Source organism: Schistocerca serialis, chromosome 3, assembly GCF_023864345.2.
Source record: "Schistocerca serialis cubense isolate TAMUIC-IGC-003099 chromosome 3, iqSchSeri2.2, whole genome shotgun sequence".
In the NCBI taxonomy this organism is placed as follows: domain Eukaryota; kingdom Metazoa; phylum Arthropoda; class Insecta; order Orthoptera; family Acrididae; genus Schistocerca; species Schistocerca serialis.
The window spans coordinates 600,362,792-600,381,935 of record NC_064640.1 but is presented as its reverse complement, the minus strand read 5'-3'; the positions used below and the strand labels follow the sequence as shown (position 1 = coordinate 600,381,935).

The following is a 19,144-nucleotide window of genomic DNA, read 5'->3' as shown; positions in this document are numbered from 1 at the left end:
TTATCAATTGGTCGTTTGATCAATTTATGAATGTATTTCATACAAAAAGACAGCGGGTTTTGCAAAGCAACTATTTCAGAATGGTCCACAACTGATGGTTTCCAGCTCCTTTGTTCATCATGAAGTTTACGAAATAATCTTTAAATCCCAACACAACATCATCAATTTACCACGTAATATTATTTCATTCTAAAATGTTATTACTTCAGAGTAGATGCTGGCAGCCTTATCACATTTCATGACAGGGAATGACAATGCACACTTTATACTTGACAAGATTCTGAATTGCCAGGTTCATGTTTAGAAACAACTATGGTACAGCCACTAAAGCTGTCGACTGAAAATGTTGGTTTGTATTCTGCTCTATATACTCCCCTTTACGCAGGAATATCACCTTAGCTGTGACAAACATCCCTCAGGGCCACAGACATACTGAATGCTCACTATATGAACATAACTGATACACTTTTAACATGTATGACCTAATGGCTCCCATCCCTACCCCTTCGTCTCGTCTGAGTAATGGAATATTCATACAATTACAGTTTGGGTTTCAAACGAGCCAATTTGTTGAGCCAGTTATTCATACATTTATTGAACACATAATAAAATGTTTAAATGATAAAATGTCACGAGTTGGGACCTTCTGTGACTTATGTAAGACACTTGAGTCCATCAATCACAATATTCTATTAAAGAAGTTGCATTTTTATGGAATACATAGTTCAGCACATGCCTCATTTATTTCTTATTTTAGAAACACAATGCAGAAAGTTACAGTACAGTTTTTGAATAATGCAAGGGGGATGCCACATTATCTGCAGGGAGAAAAATTACAATGGGAATCAATCAAGATTCAATCTTTGTCACACTATTCTCACTTTACATTAGTAATCCGGTATTTTACGTTAATCAGAAGTCAAAATTAGTCCTGTTTGCAGATGGTACAAGCATTGTTGTGAAGCAGTGCAAAGAAGCATCAACAGAGAATATAATAGATGATGTTATTGTAAAAGTTACTGACTGTTTTTGCATAAATAGGCTAGATTTAAGCTCTGAAAAAACATATCTCATACACTTTTTTACTCTCATCAACATCCCACCTCCTATTAACCTAGCATACCAACAAGAAATAATAAATGATTAGGTGTGCTTAGTGGTAGAAACTTTAAGGGGAAAACCAGATAACAGACCTGATAAAACATTCAGGTTCAGCTACTTTTGCCATAGGAATAACTGCCTACTTATGGGATACAGAAGTCAATAAGTTAACATAGTTCACATATTTTCATTCACATTCTAGGGTAGCTTGTCATTTAGGCAAAAAGTACACATTGCACAAAAGCAAGTAATTAGAATTAAGTGTGGGGTTGATACACAGACATCTTGCAGGCATTTCTTTAAGCATCTGGGAATACTAACCACAGCCTCACAACACATTTAGTCACTTATAAAATTTGTTATCAACAATCCATCTGAGTTATAGAGTAACCGATATACTCCCAAGTACATCGCTAGAAGGAAAAATGATCTGCATGACTCTCTAATGAACCTATCTTTGGCACAGAAGTGGGTGGAACATGCAGGTATAAAACTCTTTGTCTATCTGCTCTTGGAAATAAAATATTTGACAGATAGAAAGAGTGTTTTCAGATTTATATTAGAGACATTTCTCCTCATCACATATTTTCTGTTGAAACTGGCATTAAAGAGAAATAGCTATGATTGTGTGTGTGTGTGTGTGTGTGTGTGTGTGTGTGTTTTTAATCAAAAATGACTTAATACTTCTAGAAGGTTGAAGAACACCAACTAAGTGTTGCAAATATGAATAACCCAAGAGTGTTTCCATGATTGATTAGGATGTCCCACAAAGGCTTTCAATACATTAATGTAAGTGTATGGGTGGAACATAAACAATTGTATGAAACAAAACAAACATTCAACATACAGAGAAAACACTGAGCAGTAGATATGGACATTAAACAAGTGCCAAACACAGAAGCTCAGCTTTCTTGTATATTTCATCATAGTACACAGAGTTATGAACATAAGTGTTCAAGTGCCTATCTATTACTCAACTATTCCTTGACAGGTCTCTCTCTCTCTCTCTCTCTCTCTCTCTCTCTCTCTCTCTCTCTCTCTCATTCCAAATTTTATCCTCCTATTTATTTATTTATGAAGCAAGCATTTGTTCCACTGAAATTCAATTTGTATTGTCAACTCCATTCACCCTGATCTCGCGTTATTTTTGTACTTCATAGAATTCTGAGATTCACTCTCAACTCCCGAGTGCCACAGTCCTCACCATTTCACCACTTGTCATAATACCAGCCCATATGGCAAAACAAAAAGTATTTCCATTACATAAAAGATGTATACTTAGTTTTCTTGTTGATGGAGTTGTAAAGGAAAACAGAAAAATTTAGGATAAGAAAAGAGGTTTCCCAATAAGGAATTGTGCAGGAACATGTGTCAAGAATTCCAAATTTATGGGGTATGCAGGGGCATGGGGTAAGCACACCACTCTCCAGTCAGTTTTCATGACATGGAGCCACTATTACTCAGCCAAGTAGCTCTCCAATTGGCATCCTGAAGATCAGTGCACCCTGTTCCAGTCCTCCTACCAAGCTGAATTACCTGACACTACTGGGAATTGAACCCCAGTCCTCTACATGGCAGTCTGCCACACTGACCATTCAGCTACGGAGGCTGACACAGTATACTACATATACCAAAAATAATTTGTAATGGATTGCCTACAGAAATCACAAACATAAAAAACATTATGCAAATGTTACGTACATTTAAGAAAGTTGAAACATTTGTTAATATCTAATCATTTTTATAGCACTGAGAAATACATAAATACAGCTCTGCTAGTTTGTTCAAGAATATGTGTGATGTGTTTCACTGTGTCTTTTATTTGAAGAATGTTTCTTCTGCTGCTTTGTGTGTGTGTGTGTGTGTGTGTGTGTGTGTGTGTGTGTGTGTGTGTGTGTTCTAGCTTGAAAGAGGATTTGTCTGAAAACTAGCAAAGTTCTCAGTGTTGTTTATGTTATAACGTCAAGTTGAACACATATATTTCAAAACGACACAACACATATAAGTCACTGAGCAAGTTGACAAAGCAAGACATGTGAACACTGTAACATTCGAATGAGCACTGAGTCCAAGTCTAGCGGCCGCTGGCTGGCTGGCTGGCCGCTTAGGTGGCGCAGCTGCTGCATGGCTGGCAAACAGCGCCACATGTAGAGGATGCGCGTAATTGCGTGGCGGCACTTTGAATGATCGGCAAGTCACAACAGTTTATCTGCCTTTTAGCAACTCCACACCGCTATTATTTGGTGAATTGTTATCTTCACTACTGAAGTATTTACATTCCAGCAGTATTTTCATACACGATATACAATTTTCATTGTCTTTGTACATCATTAAGACAAAAAAAATTTCCCAGACTATATTCTCTAATTTTGTGTGTTGTACATCACTTTAAAGTGACTTGCAGAAAATGATAAAAGGATGAATTATTATTATTATTATCACTACTACTACTACTACTACTACTACTATTATTATTATTTAGTAGTAGTAGCAGTAGCAGCGGTGGTGGTGGTGGTGGTGGTGGTGGTGGTGGTAGTAATAGTAGTAGTGAGTAAATATCTGATGTCATACTATACACTATTACGTTGCTGTACCAGTATTAGCTTTCAAGTAATTGTACAAGCATTACTGAAACACATGTAACACACATCACTCTTCATGTAACTGTGAAACACTGTTTTTGGTCTAAGATTAAATGTTTTATAGATGATGCTACAGAGGAAATATATGAACAGAGTATGCTTTAGTTAAATGGGACAACTTACCCACTAGCAAACTTTGATATAACCATAACAGGTCCAAATGATTCTTCCTGAGCAATAAACATGTGGTCTTCCACATTGGTAAATACCGTTGGTTCAAAAAAGAGACCAGGACGATCAGCTCGCTTTCCTCCACACACAAGTGTTGCCCCCTCCTTCACACCACGTTCACAATATTCGATCAGTTTATCAAGATGGGCTTTGTGATTTTGTGGTCCATGTTGAGTACTTCTGTTTAAAGGATCTCCCATCACCTGAGAGTCAACACAAACTGTGATTATGATTTGTACAATAAAATAGAAAAAAGGCTGCATATTTCACACACTGAAACCTCAAGAGGAGAGAAAAAGGAACATTCTGAGTTTGCACTGTGGTTTTGAAAATAAAGGTATCTTATGCTTACCATTTTTTTGCACTCTGCAGCTACCCTTTCAACAAATTTGTCATGAATGGAAGCATCCACAAAGAGACGTCCTGCTGCTATACAGTTCTCACCCTTGTTGAAGAAAACACCACTCATTCCCTGAAAATAAGTTGAAGTAACTTAGTCTTTGCAACACATAAAAATCAAGTGAGACTAAACATTCATTTTCTTATAATTTTCTTTAGTATAGGTGGAGTCACATATAATACAAATATATAATGTAATTTTTACCATTCTAACTGCTCTGTCAAGATCACAGTCATCAAAGATAATGAGAGGGGATTTTCCTCCCAGCTCAAGAGATACTTTCTTCAAGTTAGAATCAGCACATGATTTCATTATAACTTGGCCAATTCCAGTACTGCCAGTGAAACCTAATTTCCTAACATCTGGATGGTTTGCTATGGCATTACCAGTTTCAGAACCTAGAAATGGGAAGAGAGATTACTGTAGCTGCATGTTTTATAATAGTCTACATCATATTACTCTAATCACTAAACTTAATTTACACAATGCTCAAATCAGTCTCAGTCCCCCCCCCCCCCCCCAACACACACACACACACACACACACACACACACACACACACACACACACACACACACAGTATGAATATATCTGGCTGACCATGAAAAGGAAACTAAAAGAAAAAGCCAGTCACCCTGAAAATGCATCAAAATCTTCACAAAATGTTCCAAAGATGAGGCCAGGTTTTGCACAAAATTTCAAGGTATGTTCTATAGTCATCTGCAGGGGAAGGTGAGAGATTAATCACAACTGGGTTTCTGCCTTAGCAACCACATGTTCCTGTTCTCTGATACCACCAACTAAATATTTCACAGCCATATGATTTTTACTGTTTACTGTCAGATGATAATACACAGTGGGGTAGCACATCAGAGAATACCACCTCCTATACTACAAGTTCCTAAACACCCCCCGCCCAACTGCTACACTGGCTGTACAATTTCCCTGTAGTCCTAACAGTATAATATCTTTTTCACCAGATTTTTGGATGGCATCCTGCATGTTCTGAATCATTCATTCTGCTAGGTACATTTCTTATTCCACATCTACATCTACACCTGCAAGTGATACTGAATCTACACAACAGAGGGTACTTCCTACTGTTCCAGCTATTAGAGCTGCTTTCTGTTCCATTCACATATGGAAGAAGGGAAGAAAGATTTCTTAAATGCCTCTGTGTGAGATGTAATTAGTCTAATCTTGTCTTGCAACATATATGAGAGCACTACACAGGCATAGTTGACGTATATTCCTAGATTCCTCACTTAAAGATGGTTCATGAAACTTTCTAGGTAGGCTTCCACAGCACTTTGGTTCTTTCAACATCTCGACAGCTTTCTCTCATGGGTCAAACAAACTTAAACCTGTGATCATTCATGCCACTCTTCTTTGTATGTGTTCTACCTCTTATAATTTATATTTGGTATGGGTCCTGTACATGTGATCAATAGTCTAGGATGGGTTGCATGCGTGTTTTGTAAGTTATGTCCTTTGTAGAAACATTGTGTTTTCCTAGAATCCTACCAAGTTCCTTGGGCAAACTCGAGGTAAGTTGATTTATGCTGTAAGTCTAAAGAACTCAGTAATATGCATTTCTGTTAAGAATGGAATTTCATTCATGCTGATGGTGGACTACTGTTCCATGGACTTGGTGATCATCAGACTGAACAATGTGAGGGAAATTGTATTGACCTCAGCTTACCTTCCTTATGAGGACAGTACTACTCCTTCCTGGGAAGTGAGGACACTGGCAGGCAGCTGCTAACAGCAAAATCAACAACTGCTGGTTTTGATGCCAATGCCCACAACCTGGTATGGTAAGCAGCAACACCAACAACAGAGGTGAGTACCTTCTTGAATCTTTCATTCAATAGTAAACTGGAGATCCTGAACAGGGGCAGGGAAGCTGCATTCAGGAACGTAAGGAGGGAAGAACTGACTGACATAACTTTTGGGTCCATTTTAATGTGTAGCAATGTCAAACAACGGCATGTGGCATTGGAGCCATCCTTATCTGAATACATGTATATTATGTTTGAGATTCAAATGGGTGTTAAACAGACCATGACATACAGGAATCCTACAAAAATGGTCTGGGACCTTTATAGGAAAGCCTTCAACTCACACTTATTGGAAATCAAAACTTTGATAAGAAATCTACTAGATTTTGAGAATATGTAAGACACAATAACATCTGCCATTATGACCTCACATTTAGAACACTGGCCAATCACCAAGAAGTGCATAAACAGGAATGTACCTTGATAGTGTAATAACACAGAATTGCAAAGGAAGTAGTTAAGAAGACTGTTTAACCTTGCAAGAATGAAAGAATAATGAGCAAAGTATCAGGAGACCATTGCCAAATACAATCTTATGAACAAATAAGTGAAATTATCATCCTGGAAGGCATTAGGAGAGGAAGTGGAAGGTGCAACTACTTGTGACAGACTTCACAGAATCCTCACCAGAATACCAACTAATCCAGGAGATACTCTAAGGAAGGAGGATGGCGAATATACAAGGACAGTGAATGAGAGACTGGATTTGCTGCTCAAGACTCACTTCCCTCAGTGCATGCTGGCAAACAACATAGACCAAGATTCATTTCCTGAGAGGCACTGATTTACAGTAAATCAATGGGAGAACTGGGAATCTGCCAGGGAATGTATTTATTTTAAAAAATCACTGGGCAGTGGGAATGTTTAAACCATTCAAGTCACCAGGCCCAGATGGAATCTTTCCAGCTCTAATGCAACAGGCAGGAGAGTGTTTAATTAGATTCCTATGTAAGCCGTTTAAGGTCAGCCTAGCAGCAAGAATCATCCCCAAAGCTTGGAGAACAGTGAGGATTGTTTTCATGCTGAAGCAAGGGAGAAATGATCATACTAAGGCCAAGGATGTGAGGCCAATCAGTCTGTCCTCTTTTCTTATAAAGACATTAGAAAAACTGGTTAATGTGCACATTATGGAAAGGAGCCTAATCAAGATTTCTCTACAGTAAACTAACATGCATATCAACCAGGCAAATTGTGTGAAATAGCACTTCACCGCCCTGCTGGCAAGGTGGAAAAATGATAACACTTTCATGAAATAGCTCTCTGCATCCTCCTGTATGTTGTGGGGGCTTTTTGCAATCAGCCTTTGAATTTATTGTTATAACTGCAGAAGAGCATGGCACAGACCATCATATGCAGTGGGATTATGTTAGAAGCCACTATGTTGAATGAAAAAATGGCGATCAACATCACCAGGGGTTGTCCACAAGGCAGGGTTTTGTCCCCACTAGCGTAGAAGCTAGTAGTGAATGAACTCATAGAAGAGCTATGTACTAGAGGCTACTTTTGTCAAGGATACGCAGATGACTTAGTCATAGTAATACTTGGTAAATTTGCTAGTACTGTTAGAACTAAGCCACAATGTGCATTGAACTGGTGCAAGAAACAGGATCCAAGAGTCAGCCCCAAGAAAACTGTTGTAGTACCATTTATAAATTTATGAAGAAGCACATTCAGTACACAGACTGAAATCTTAAGTTTCTCGATGAAACTATGCCTGTAGAGAGGGTGTTTAAATATCTTAAGATAACCCTGGATGGATGCGAAACTATCATGGACACCCACATAAAGAAAATATGTTCCAAGGAAAAAGACACTCTTCTGACCACTAGAAGAGCAAGTGGGAAAAACTGGGGTACAAATCCCAAGAGTATGTACTGCATATACACCACTGTAATAAGACCTTAAGACCTGTGATAATTTATGGGGCTACAGTATGGTGGAACAATATAGGAAAGGAGGAGGCTGTTAAGGAGAATGGCAAGGTGCAGAGACTGGCCTGTTTAGCCACAATAGGCAGAATTAGCACCACACCAACAGCTGGGATGGAGATCATGCTGGACATGCTCCCATTACACCTGTGGGTTAAAACGGAGGCAGCAGCAGGCACATGCAGGCTAAAAACTGGAAATAAGTGGGTACCCTTAGGATATCCAACAGCATGTTGTCTGCTCCAAACTGCACAAGAATATTTAAGTATTTAGTGCCACTTTATATAAGTTGTTTCATTCATAAAAATACGCCAAAGTGCTAGCATTACTTCTATACGATGCAAAATAGTTGTGTTCACTTACATAAGTTCCAGTAGATGGCAATTTGTTTTGTTGTGGTCCATGTCGTTCCCTAGCTCTAGCTCTAGTTCTCGAATACCACATAGCACATACATTGTAAATAAATTACTGTGGCACACTTCATAATACTCTTAAAATAAGTGATGAGCATCAGACATGTGCTTCACACTTGAGGTTTTTGTTTATTGTTTACAATGCAAAGATTACCATTAAGCAACGATACAAAGATACCATTCATTAAATACTGACCAAGGATGTAAACAGAGCAATGATGATGTGTGAAATGTGCAAAAATGTAACATGTTAATAACATAAAAATGTTTGAACTCTAAGAGTAAACTTATTATTAAAAGACTGTACGACAAATAGCTTTCAGTAGTTTTTTTCCCCAGTGGAAATTATTGATGAAATACTTCAAAGCCAACCAATTGCATATTGTAAAGTAGACACACATGTGCACACATTTATGTATACCGACATTTGATTATCGTTACAGTTAACTGCAGGAAATATAAAATTACAAAGTTGGAGGGTGGGATGAGAGCAACACATTTTTTCATCGGGGTCGTTTATATCTATACAATTATATACTAGTATCAAACTGCAGCGGTGTGACTGTTAGGTGTGCAGCTTGAGTTTGATTTCTGTGAACAGCCCAAGGAAATTGTTTAGAAAATGTATGTAATATCTGTAAGTTGTCATTAATGTTAGAAACACAGTGTCCATATTAATTCAAGTGAGTGGCTATTGCAGATTTATTTAAATTTTTTAGTCTAGAGGTATTAATGTGTTCATGATATCTTGTACTGAAGCTTTTGCCAGTCTGTTCATGATAAAAGCTAGGGTAATTGTCACAAATAATTTTGTAAATTCCTGATTTTTCTAGGCATAGGCTGGTGGTTTTGGTGCTGTGGATAATCTTATGTTGCACAGTGTCACTGCCGTGGAAACATATTTGAACTCCTGTCCTTCAGAAAAGATTGGCAATTTGATATGAGACTGTGCCTAGGAAGGGAATGTATGAAAATAGTTCCTTATCTGCTGCTGGTCGTGAATTTAATGCAGGTGATTTACTATCTTTAATTTTATTGTACAGGTTGTCAATTATTTGGGGTTTACAGTCATTATTTCTATCTGCAGTTTTGATAATATTAATTTCTTTCTCCTTAGCAGATGAACTAAGGGGAAGTCTATTTATATGGTTTAACATGGGCCTGAAGTAAGCCAGTTTGCACTGTGTAGGGTTGCACGGAGAATTCTGTCTGACACTCAACAGTGAATTTGATATTGGGGTCCATGTTACTCATGGCAGTTGCAAACGATTCTATTTCATCTACTGTACCATTGAACCACATGACTGTGTCATCAACAGACCTTTTGTAATAAACCAGTTTCCCTTTTAATTGGGTATTGGCCCTCTTAGAATACAGAAATGGTCAGGGAAATGACAGCTGCTTCAATAAACCTTTCTATGTAATAATTTGAACTAGGGAGCAGGGAAAGAATGAACCATGACACTGAGCAGGAGATATAGTCTGGTTTACTGACAGATTAAACATAGATGGAGGCCCTAGGACTAAGGTATACAGAACAGAGTGCAATCTCTCTAGGGAAGCTCTCCACGGTATTCCAGGTGAAAATATCTGCTATCAGGGTGTGCGGGGAAGAGAGAATTTGCGTAGGCATCAAAAAGATCATAGCATCTACATTTATTCAGACAGCCAAGCAGCTCTAAAATCCCTATCAAACACTGTAACAATCTTTGAGAGTAAAGGTCGTTACACAATGTCATGAAGCCCTTGTAAGACTAGCAAAAAGCAATGAGGTAAACCTGCTGCGGGACTCTGGTCACTCAGAAATCAGTGGCGATGAACAAGCGGATAGGCTGGCCAGGACTGGTGCAATGACTCCAATTATTGGACCTTAACCTGCCCTAATCATTACTGAGGTGATGGTTAAAGCAAAATTACAAAACTGTATCAGAAGGCTGCACGTAGAATATTGGACTATAATCCAAAAACAAAAACATGGCAAGCCAATGATGCCAAAGCCATGTTTTAGGAGAAGTTCTGTAATCCTGGACTTGGACAGAAGACAGAATAAACTCATGGTACAACTAATGACTGGCCATGGGAACTTTAATAACACCTACTCATGATGGATGTGCAGAAAGAAGCTCTTATGTGTAGGCTGTGTGGTGAGGTTGATGAAACTGCACCACACCTAATCTTCCAATGTGAAGGTTTGGGGACCAAAAGACAAAATATTCAGGTCTCCAGATCATGAAAAAATCATGTCTCATAAACAAACACTAAAGGGCCTCCACCTACTCTTTGAGGGTACTGGTTGGCTTTACTAGAACTATAGGGATTGAAAAGGCACAATGAACCCTGTTTCAGTGTGAGCAATAGTAAGCTAGGACAGCTGTTTTCATCTCCCTGTTCAACTCAAATCAACCCTACCAACATACTGAAATCAGCCATCTGCGTTACCTACAACTGAGTCTATGTGATCACTCCCCTGAAAATTGTTACACCCACATATTTCTACAAGCTGACTGATTTATGTGACTAATTGATATTGTAGCAATAGGACACTATATTTTGTTTTGTTTTGTGAAGTACAAACTGTTACATTACTGAACATTTAAAGCAAGCTGCCAATCTTTGCACCACTTCGAAATCTTACAGATCTAACTGAATATTTGTGCAGCCTTTATCAGACAACTCTTTATTACAGAGAAATTCATCACCTGCCAAAAGTCTGAAGTTACTATTAGTATGGTCTGTAAGGCCATTAATATACAACATGAACAGCACAGGTCTTAACACACTTCCTTAGGGCACACCTAAAATGTCTTCCACATCCATTAGTGACTTTCCATACAAGATAATATGCTGTGTCCTTCCTAGTAACAGTGTTTTACAACAGATGAAAATTTTATACAGGAACAACATCCTGCCTGCTACAGTGTCCCTGATGCAACAAACAGAACAATAAGGCAATGGGTCAAATGTCAAATTTAAAGCATTGTAAAATGCAATCTGTAGTGCAAGATTTTTTTGTACTCACTTAACATTAAAATCTTTCTGATCATCTGAAGCAAATTCCAATGATGAATTATTTCATTTCTGGCACTTTACCTTCATGCCTGACATTGCCAGAAACTCACCATGAATCCAAATGACTTAGGTTACATTCTGCTGATTCCTGAGTATCTGCTTCACAGTTTGATGAGCGATGAGACAAGATGCCTTTTAACTTCACAAAAACAAGCATTCTAACGGCATGTCTCTGCACTGAGGTGAGGAACTTATCACTCACCAGCTCAACAGACTTACCTTCTTGATGTTGATATTGGCCTCTCTACTGACAATACTTTGCCATGAAATGAGGAGTATTCTACCCAAAATCCTCTGCTTACCTCCCAAAGTGGTATTCCACTGATTGCCCAACCTGAGCAATATCCTAGTCCAGCCCTACACTGCTCCAGGTTCAACCCCAAACCCCACAACTCATATCCCTGTAGATGACCCAGGTGTAAGATTTTGCCTAGACATACACTGATGAGCCAAAACATTATGACCAGCTGCTTAATAGCCTGTTTGCCCATCTTTGGAATGAAATACATCACTGATTCTGCATATCAGGGATCCAACAGTTTGTTAGTAGGTCCGTAGATGTGTGGGGCATTACATGTCTATGCACAGGTCATGTAATTCACGTAAATAATGGGCTGCTGATTTGCGTACGCAGTGACAACATCCAATAGCAACCTAGATGTGTTCCATAGGATTTACATCACACAAATTTTGTCACTGAGGCATCAGCCTCAAATGCTGGTTGCCTAAATTTTCTCAACAGTGTCTCACAAAAGCAAAGTCATCTTCCCTCCAGAGATTCTCCTTTGAGTTCATGAAACTTGCATGCTGATCAAAACTACCAGTAACAAATCTAGCAACACACCTTTGAATTGCTTTGATGTCTTCCTTTAATCTGGCCTGGTGAGGATCCAAGAATGGGGCACAATAGTTTGTCTGCTGTCTCCTTTACAGATGAGGTACACTTTCCTAAAATTCTCTCAATTAACCATAGTCAACCATTTGCCTTCCCTACTACCACCCTTACATGCTCATTCAATTTCATATTGCTTTTCAACATTAAATCTAGATATTTAATCGACAAGATTATGTCAAGCACCATATTACTAATGCTGTATTCAAACATTATGGGATTGTTTTCCCTACTCATCTGCATTAACATGGATTTTTCTACATTTAGAGCAAGCTGCCATTCTTCACACCAACTAGAAATTATGTCCACATCATCTTGTATGCTCCTACTCAATGATGATACTTTCCTGTAAACTACAGCATCATCATCAAACAGTCACAGATTGCTGCTTACCCTGTCTGTCAGATCATTTTTGTATATTTAGATTAAGATTGGTCCCACCACAGTTCCCTGGGACACTCCTGATGATAACCATGTCTCTTATGAACACTCGCAATTGAGAACAACATACTGTGCTCTAGTACCTCAAAAGTCTTTGAGCCACTCACATATCTGGGAACCTACTCTGTATGCTCGTGCTCTTGTTAACAATCAGTAAAGGGGAACCATGTGAAATTACTTCTGGAAATCTAGGGATATGGAATCTGCCTGTTGCCCTTCATCCATGGTTCGCAGGATGACATGTGAGAAAAGGGTAAGCTGAGTTTTGCATGAGTGATGCTTTCTAAATCTATCTTAATTTGTGGACAGAAACTCCTTTTCTCAAGGAAATTTATTAATTTTGAAATCACAATATGTTCAATAATTCTGCGGCAAACTGTTGTTCAGGATATTGATCAGTAATTTTGTGGGCCCATTCTTTCACTCTTCTTATTTAAGTGTGTCATCTACATTTTTTTCCAATCACTAAGGACTTTGTATTGGGTACAAGATTCACAATAAATGCAAGCTAAGTAATGAGCCAATGCCACATCATACTCTCTGTAAAACAGAAGTGGTATTTAATCTGGAGCTAGCAACTCATTTGTTTACAACTCTTGTAGCTGCTTCTTTAAGCCTATGTCCTCCATACAGGAGTCTGTGCGATGGTCAAACAAAGGTAGGTTTATAAGATCCTCCTACATAAATGATTTCTTAAATGCAAAATTTCAAACTTTAGCTTTCCTTTTGCTTAATGACTGGACAGAAGCCTTTGACAAGGACCAGAATTTTCTCGCATTCTTGGCAAGATCTTGCACTGAAGTATGATGATGGAAGATGTACGCTATGTGCATCGATCGTTTTAGAGACGCACGAATTTCAACCAAGTTTTGCCCACTGATCTTGCCACATTCTTGTTTTAACTGAGTGTGTAACAATCTCTGCTTCCTCATCATTTTCCTGATTTTATTATTAAACCACAGTGGGTTTTTTTTCCCACTAACTCAGCGTATACTTATTGTGGTGACTGAATCATGGAGTGTGCTAGGAAAAAAAAAGAAGAAGAAAAATCATGTAAGTATGGATATTAGGAGTAAGCCTTGTAACTTAAATATAGACGTACAGTGCAAGCCACTTTCATCAATTAAGGTGGAGGTCAGGGACATTGAGAAACAGCTGATTTCACACTTGCGTATTACAGATTGAAGGTAAAAGGTGACACAGTCATGTACCATCTACATGCAAAGAGGTCCAACTGCTGTATATAGAGGTCCACAAATGATAAGCAAGGCAGAGTTCCAGATAGAGAAGAGTTCTAAACAGCAGCCTCTGATGGGCAGTGGTTTCCAGCAGATACTATGTAAGTGAGCATTATACTCAATTGAGTTTGTACACTATGGACTTTCAAAGCTTGCCTGTATGTATCTCTGAACTAGGATTGTTAGTTTTCAATGTCTATTAGTCTACATGTACCTATGTCTGTATGTCACTTTCATTGTGGCAAGTGCTTGAACCGAAGGGTTCAATTAGATAAATCGTTTGTAGTCTGTAGTACCATATGTTACTTTGTATACCTGAATCCTAATAAAATTATGGGCCAGGATGGTCATGTGTTTTGGTAGCTGACTGGAAAATTTAGTAAGCCTCTTCTTTGTTTTACACTAAATACGTGAAGAAGCAATGAAAATCAGACCAGTAAGCAAACTCAGGATCTCATTTCCTTATCACCATATCTACCTCCTACGCCTGACATCCAAGTTATTCTGTACTGTTTCCAACCACAGAGACCTGAAAAATCTCAGCTTGACCCCAACGCCATCTGAATCCTATACATTGCCACTTGTGTACCAAGATATGGATGACCTCAAATCCCTCCTGGTGATTGAATTCTGCATCAGGATCTAGAAGGAGGCAGGACAGGGAGTCCATGTTGGTGTGTTGGATGGTGGGGTGAAAGCAGATTTCATGGTGGTACCCACTAAAAAACCATACTGAGTGCTGCAGGTGCTGCGCAGTCTTTTCCAGAAGCTTAGAGTGATGCCCATACAATGAAATCTAGGTTTTGTGATCAGTCAACAGGTGAAATTCCTGCCAAACAAAAACACATGAAATTTCTTGACCCTTTGAATGGTCACTAAAGAACTCTGCTGTGGTCAACATTTTGGCCTGTTCAGACCCATCTGCCAACTTATGAGACAAAACTGCCACAGTTCCACATGTCCACTGTAAGTGTCGATGCAGGCCCAGTTATATGGTATCATACACAGCAACATCTTAAGACTGCCCTTAAGACACTGAAAAGCATATTGACAGGTGGCGAACCACACAAATTTAATGTCCTTTTTGCACTTCTGAATTGGAGGGCGTGAAATAAATTAGGCATAGTGGATAATTTTACACAGGAACAGCTGCAGCTGTTTAAGGTTAGTAGGGGTCAGCATATCAGTGATTTATTGACATGGTCACGTGTGCACGATACCCTTGCAACAAAGAATGTGCCCCAGTTATTTGATACTGGGGCCAAGGAAACCTCACTTTTCCAATTGACAGTGAAAGCCACTTTCCTGGAGCCATCTGAAGAGAGATTCGAGGTTGCTGAGCTGTTCCACATGCGTTGGCCTCATAACAAGTGCAGAATACCTTTTATCACTTGTTCTAAATACTTTTGTAAAATGGAAGGTCCACTAACAACTTCAAAAGATAAGCAGTTGTACCTGTGTAAGCCGAATGGCATATTTAAGACTAGCAGCTGACCTGACACCTCATCAAGCTACAGCTGTATAAACACATCCTTTAGATCTATCTCTGAAAAATGATGGTCCCCAGCCAGTTTAGTTAACAAAATCTGCATGTGGGGCATAAAACAGAGACCACTGCTGGACTGGGCATTTATGGATGACTTAAAATTAGCACAAATGCCTGAAGACTCACTAGGTTTCTTAAGGACAACCACAAATAACACACCATCTGGTTGAAAATGGGGATATGCTTGAAGAACCTCTCCGATCACAAATGGTAGCTGGTGAGCTCTACAAAATTTTGGCAATGCTGAAGGCTTCATAGAGTTGCGAGCAGTAAAACTATGCGCACACCCAAGTGTTGATTCAAAAATCTCTTTGTACAAATTGCACAAAGTGTCACAGGCAGAAGAAGGCACCATTTCAGACACTGAATTGAAACTATTTCGAAACCAAAACTGGTAAGTGCATCTGAGCTAGCACACAGATGCCAGTGACAGCTCTCCAAGAAGAGGAATGTTTGTGCAGCAGTAAGACACGACGCAACACCAGGCTCTTTGCAGCAAAGGGGACCTGAGCTTCTGATATGTATCCTCACTGATTACTGACATGGCAGTGCCAGTGTGCAACTGATATTTTACAGTCCCGGCCAGGAAGTGTTGGCCAGCATAAGCTCCTGTGGCAGTAGGGGAGCCACATGCTCTGCAGCCATGACCGTGTGGGCTGATGTGCCATCCTTATCTCATGGCTGAGTATGTGACTGGTGGACATCTGCTGACACACTGCTGCAAGGTGGTCCCGCTTACCACAGGTCCAACAGTCCACAGGACAGTGTGTACAGCTGCATCTTGAATGTCAGCTACCGCAGTCAGGGCAGGACTGGAGTTTTTTCAACTTGTGTGTAGCATGTAACAATGCTGAGGAGGGAGGGCATTCTTATCCACCAGGCTACTATTAAAAAAAAAAGTCATTCACTGCTGCAAAAGGAGCAGCACGACTATGTATTTAAGTCTCTCACAAGATGCTGGCAATCCAGATGTTCATCAACTTGGGTGAAACTTAGGGGCAAGAAAAGATGAGGGTCAAGCGGAATTGTCAACTGATTGGTGTTTATAATGGCGAGGAACTACTGTTGACACTTTCACACCATTTGTGAAAGAATTCCGAGCTTCATAAGCAGCCTAAAAAGATTTTGCAATTTTAAGCATGTCACCACGGGTAGTATCGATACATGGTCAAAGCTTTTTCATACAAAAAAAACATGGTTGAGCTAGCCACTCTGATAACACATTAAAAACTTCTCCCTAAATTTTAGGAAATTATTCAGACATTTCACAAAACATTAAAATATGCACTATATTCATGTCATTGTCATTTCAAATAAAGGGAAAAATCTGTTGGCAAATGAGCTGCTGCTCTCTTGTCCGAATATAAAATAGGGTCTATTACAATGAGGTGCATCATGATCTGTGTGCCAGAAGCATCACACACTCGAGGGTCCTCTCACTGAAGCAAGAAGCCATGCGTCACACGGCTGTGTCCTATGTTAAGATGAGTGAGAAGGACCTCATTCCCTCTGCATGGCTGAAAGGAGGTACACTATGGCCAAATAATAGATTTTAACAAGCGCAGCTTATTGACTATCACTTCCAACCACTCTTCTTCCCATATACGGAAAAGACCCACTGTTGTTTAACAGCGCAATTCAGAGAATGCTCAGGAAGCAAAGGAAGCTGCACTCGTGGTACAAGAAAGATCGGGAGAATGAGGACAGGCAAAAGTTAGTAGAGATTCGTGCTGCTGTAAAAAGAGCAATGCGCAAAGCATTCAACCACTACCACCGTCATACCTTAGCAAAAGATCTTGCTGAAAACCCAAGGAAATTCTGGTCTTATGTAAAATTGGTAAGCGGGTCAAAGGCTTCCATCCAGTTACTCACTGATCAGTCTGGCCTGGCAACGGAAGACAGCAAAACGAAAGCTGAAATTTTAAATTTAGCATTTGAGAAACCTTTCACACAGGAGGATCATACAAACATACCGCCGTTTGAGTCTCGTACAGATTCCCATATGGAGGACATAGTGATAGACATACCTGGGGTTGTGAAGCAGCTGAATGGGTTGAAAATAAATAAATTGCCAGGTCCTGATGGGATTCCAATTTGGTTTTACAGAGAGTACTCTAATGCATTGGCTCCTTACTTAGCTTACATTTATTGTGAATCTCTTGCCCAACGTAAAGTCCCGAGCGACTGGAAAAAAGTGCAGGTGACGCCTGTATATAAGAAGGGTAGAAGGACGGATCCTCAAAATTACAGACCAATATCCTTAACATCGGTTTGTTGCAGGATTCTTGAACATATTCTCAGTTCAAATATAATGAATTTCCTTGAGACAGAGAAGTTGCTGTCCATGCATCAGCACGGCTTTAGAAAGCATCGCTCCTGCGAATAGCAGCTCACCCTTTCTTCACATGATATCTTGCAAACCATGGATGAAGGGTATCAGACGGATGCCATATTCCTTGACTTCCGGAAAGCGTTTGACTCGGTGCCCCACTGCAGACTCCTGACTAAGGTACGAGCACCTGGGATTGGTTCCCAAGTATGTGAGTGGCTCAAAGACTTCTTAAGTAATAGAACCCAGTACGTTGTCCTCGATGGTGAGTGTTCATTGGAGGTGAGGGTATCATCTGGAGTGCCCCAGGGAAGTGTGGTAGGTCCGCTGTTGTTTTCTATCTACATAAATGATCTTTTGGATAGGGTGGATAACAATGTGTGGCTGTTTGCTGATGATGCTGTGGTGTACGGGAAGGTGTCATCGTTGAGTGACTGTAGGAGGATACAAGATGACTTGGACAGGATTTGTGATTTGTGTAAAGAATGGCAGCTAACTCTAAATATAGATAAATGTAAATTAATGCAGATGAATATGAAAAAGAATCCTGTAATGTTTGAATACTCCATTAGTGGTGTAGCACTTGACACAGTCACATCGATTAAATATTTGGGCGTAACATTTCAGAGTGATATGAAGTGGGACAAGCATGTAATGGCAGTTGTGGGGAAGGCGGATAGTCATCTTCGGTTCATTAGTAGAATTTTGGGAAGATGTGGTTCATCTGTAAAGGAGACCGCTTATAAAACACTAATACGACCTATTCTTGAGTACTTCTTGAGCGTTTGGGATCCCTATCAGGTCAGATTGAGGGAGGACATTGAAGCAATTCAGAGGTGGGCTGCTAGATTTGTTACTGGTAGGTCTGATCATCACGCGAGTGTTACGGAAATGCTTCAGGAACTCGGGTGGGAGTCTCTAGAGGAAAGGAGGCACTCTTTTCGTGAATCGCTACTAAGGAAATTTAGAGAACCAGCATTTGAGGCTGACTGCAGCATAATTTTATTGCCACCAACTTACATTACGTGGAAAGACCACAAAGATAAGATAAGATAGATTAGGTCTCATACAGAGGAATATAGGTAGTCATTTTTCCCTCATTCTGTTTGGGAGTGGAACAGGGAGAGAAGATG

At 39.6% G+C, this 19,144-nt stretch overlaps 1 protein-coding gene across 1 annotated transcript in view; it reads right to left on the bottom strand.

The window, feature by feature from the left end:
• LOC126470481 (cytosolic 10-formyltetrahydrofolate dehydrogenase) overlaps positions 1 to 19,144 on the bottom strand; it is a 159,570-nt gene that overhangs the window by 15,260 nt on the left and 125,166 nt on the right. Inside the window, exons 12-14 of the mRNA XM_050098351.1 lie at positions 4,519 to 4,712; positions 4,267 to 4,386; positions 3,867 to 4,117 (exon numbers count right to left, since the gene is read on the bottom strand). Of these exons, the coding sequence (XP_049954308.1) occupies positions 3,867 to 4,117; positions 4,267 to 4,386; positions 4,519 to 4,712 (565 nt within the window). The remainder of the gene's footprint in view (positions 1 to 3,866; positions 4,118 to 4,266; positions 4,387 to 4,518; positions 4,713 to 19,144) is intronic.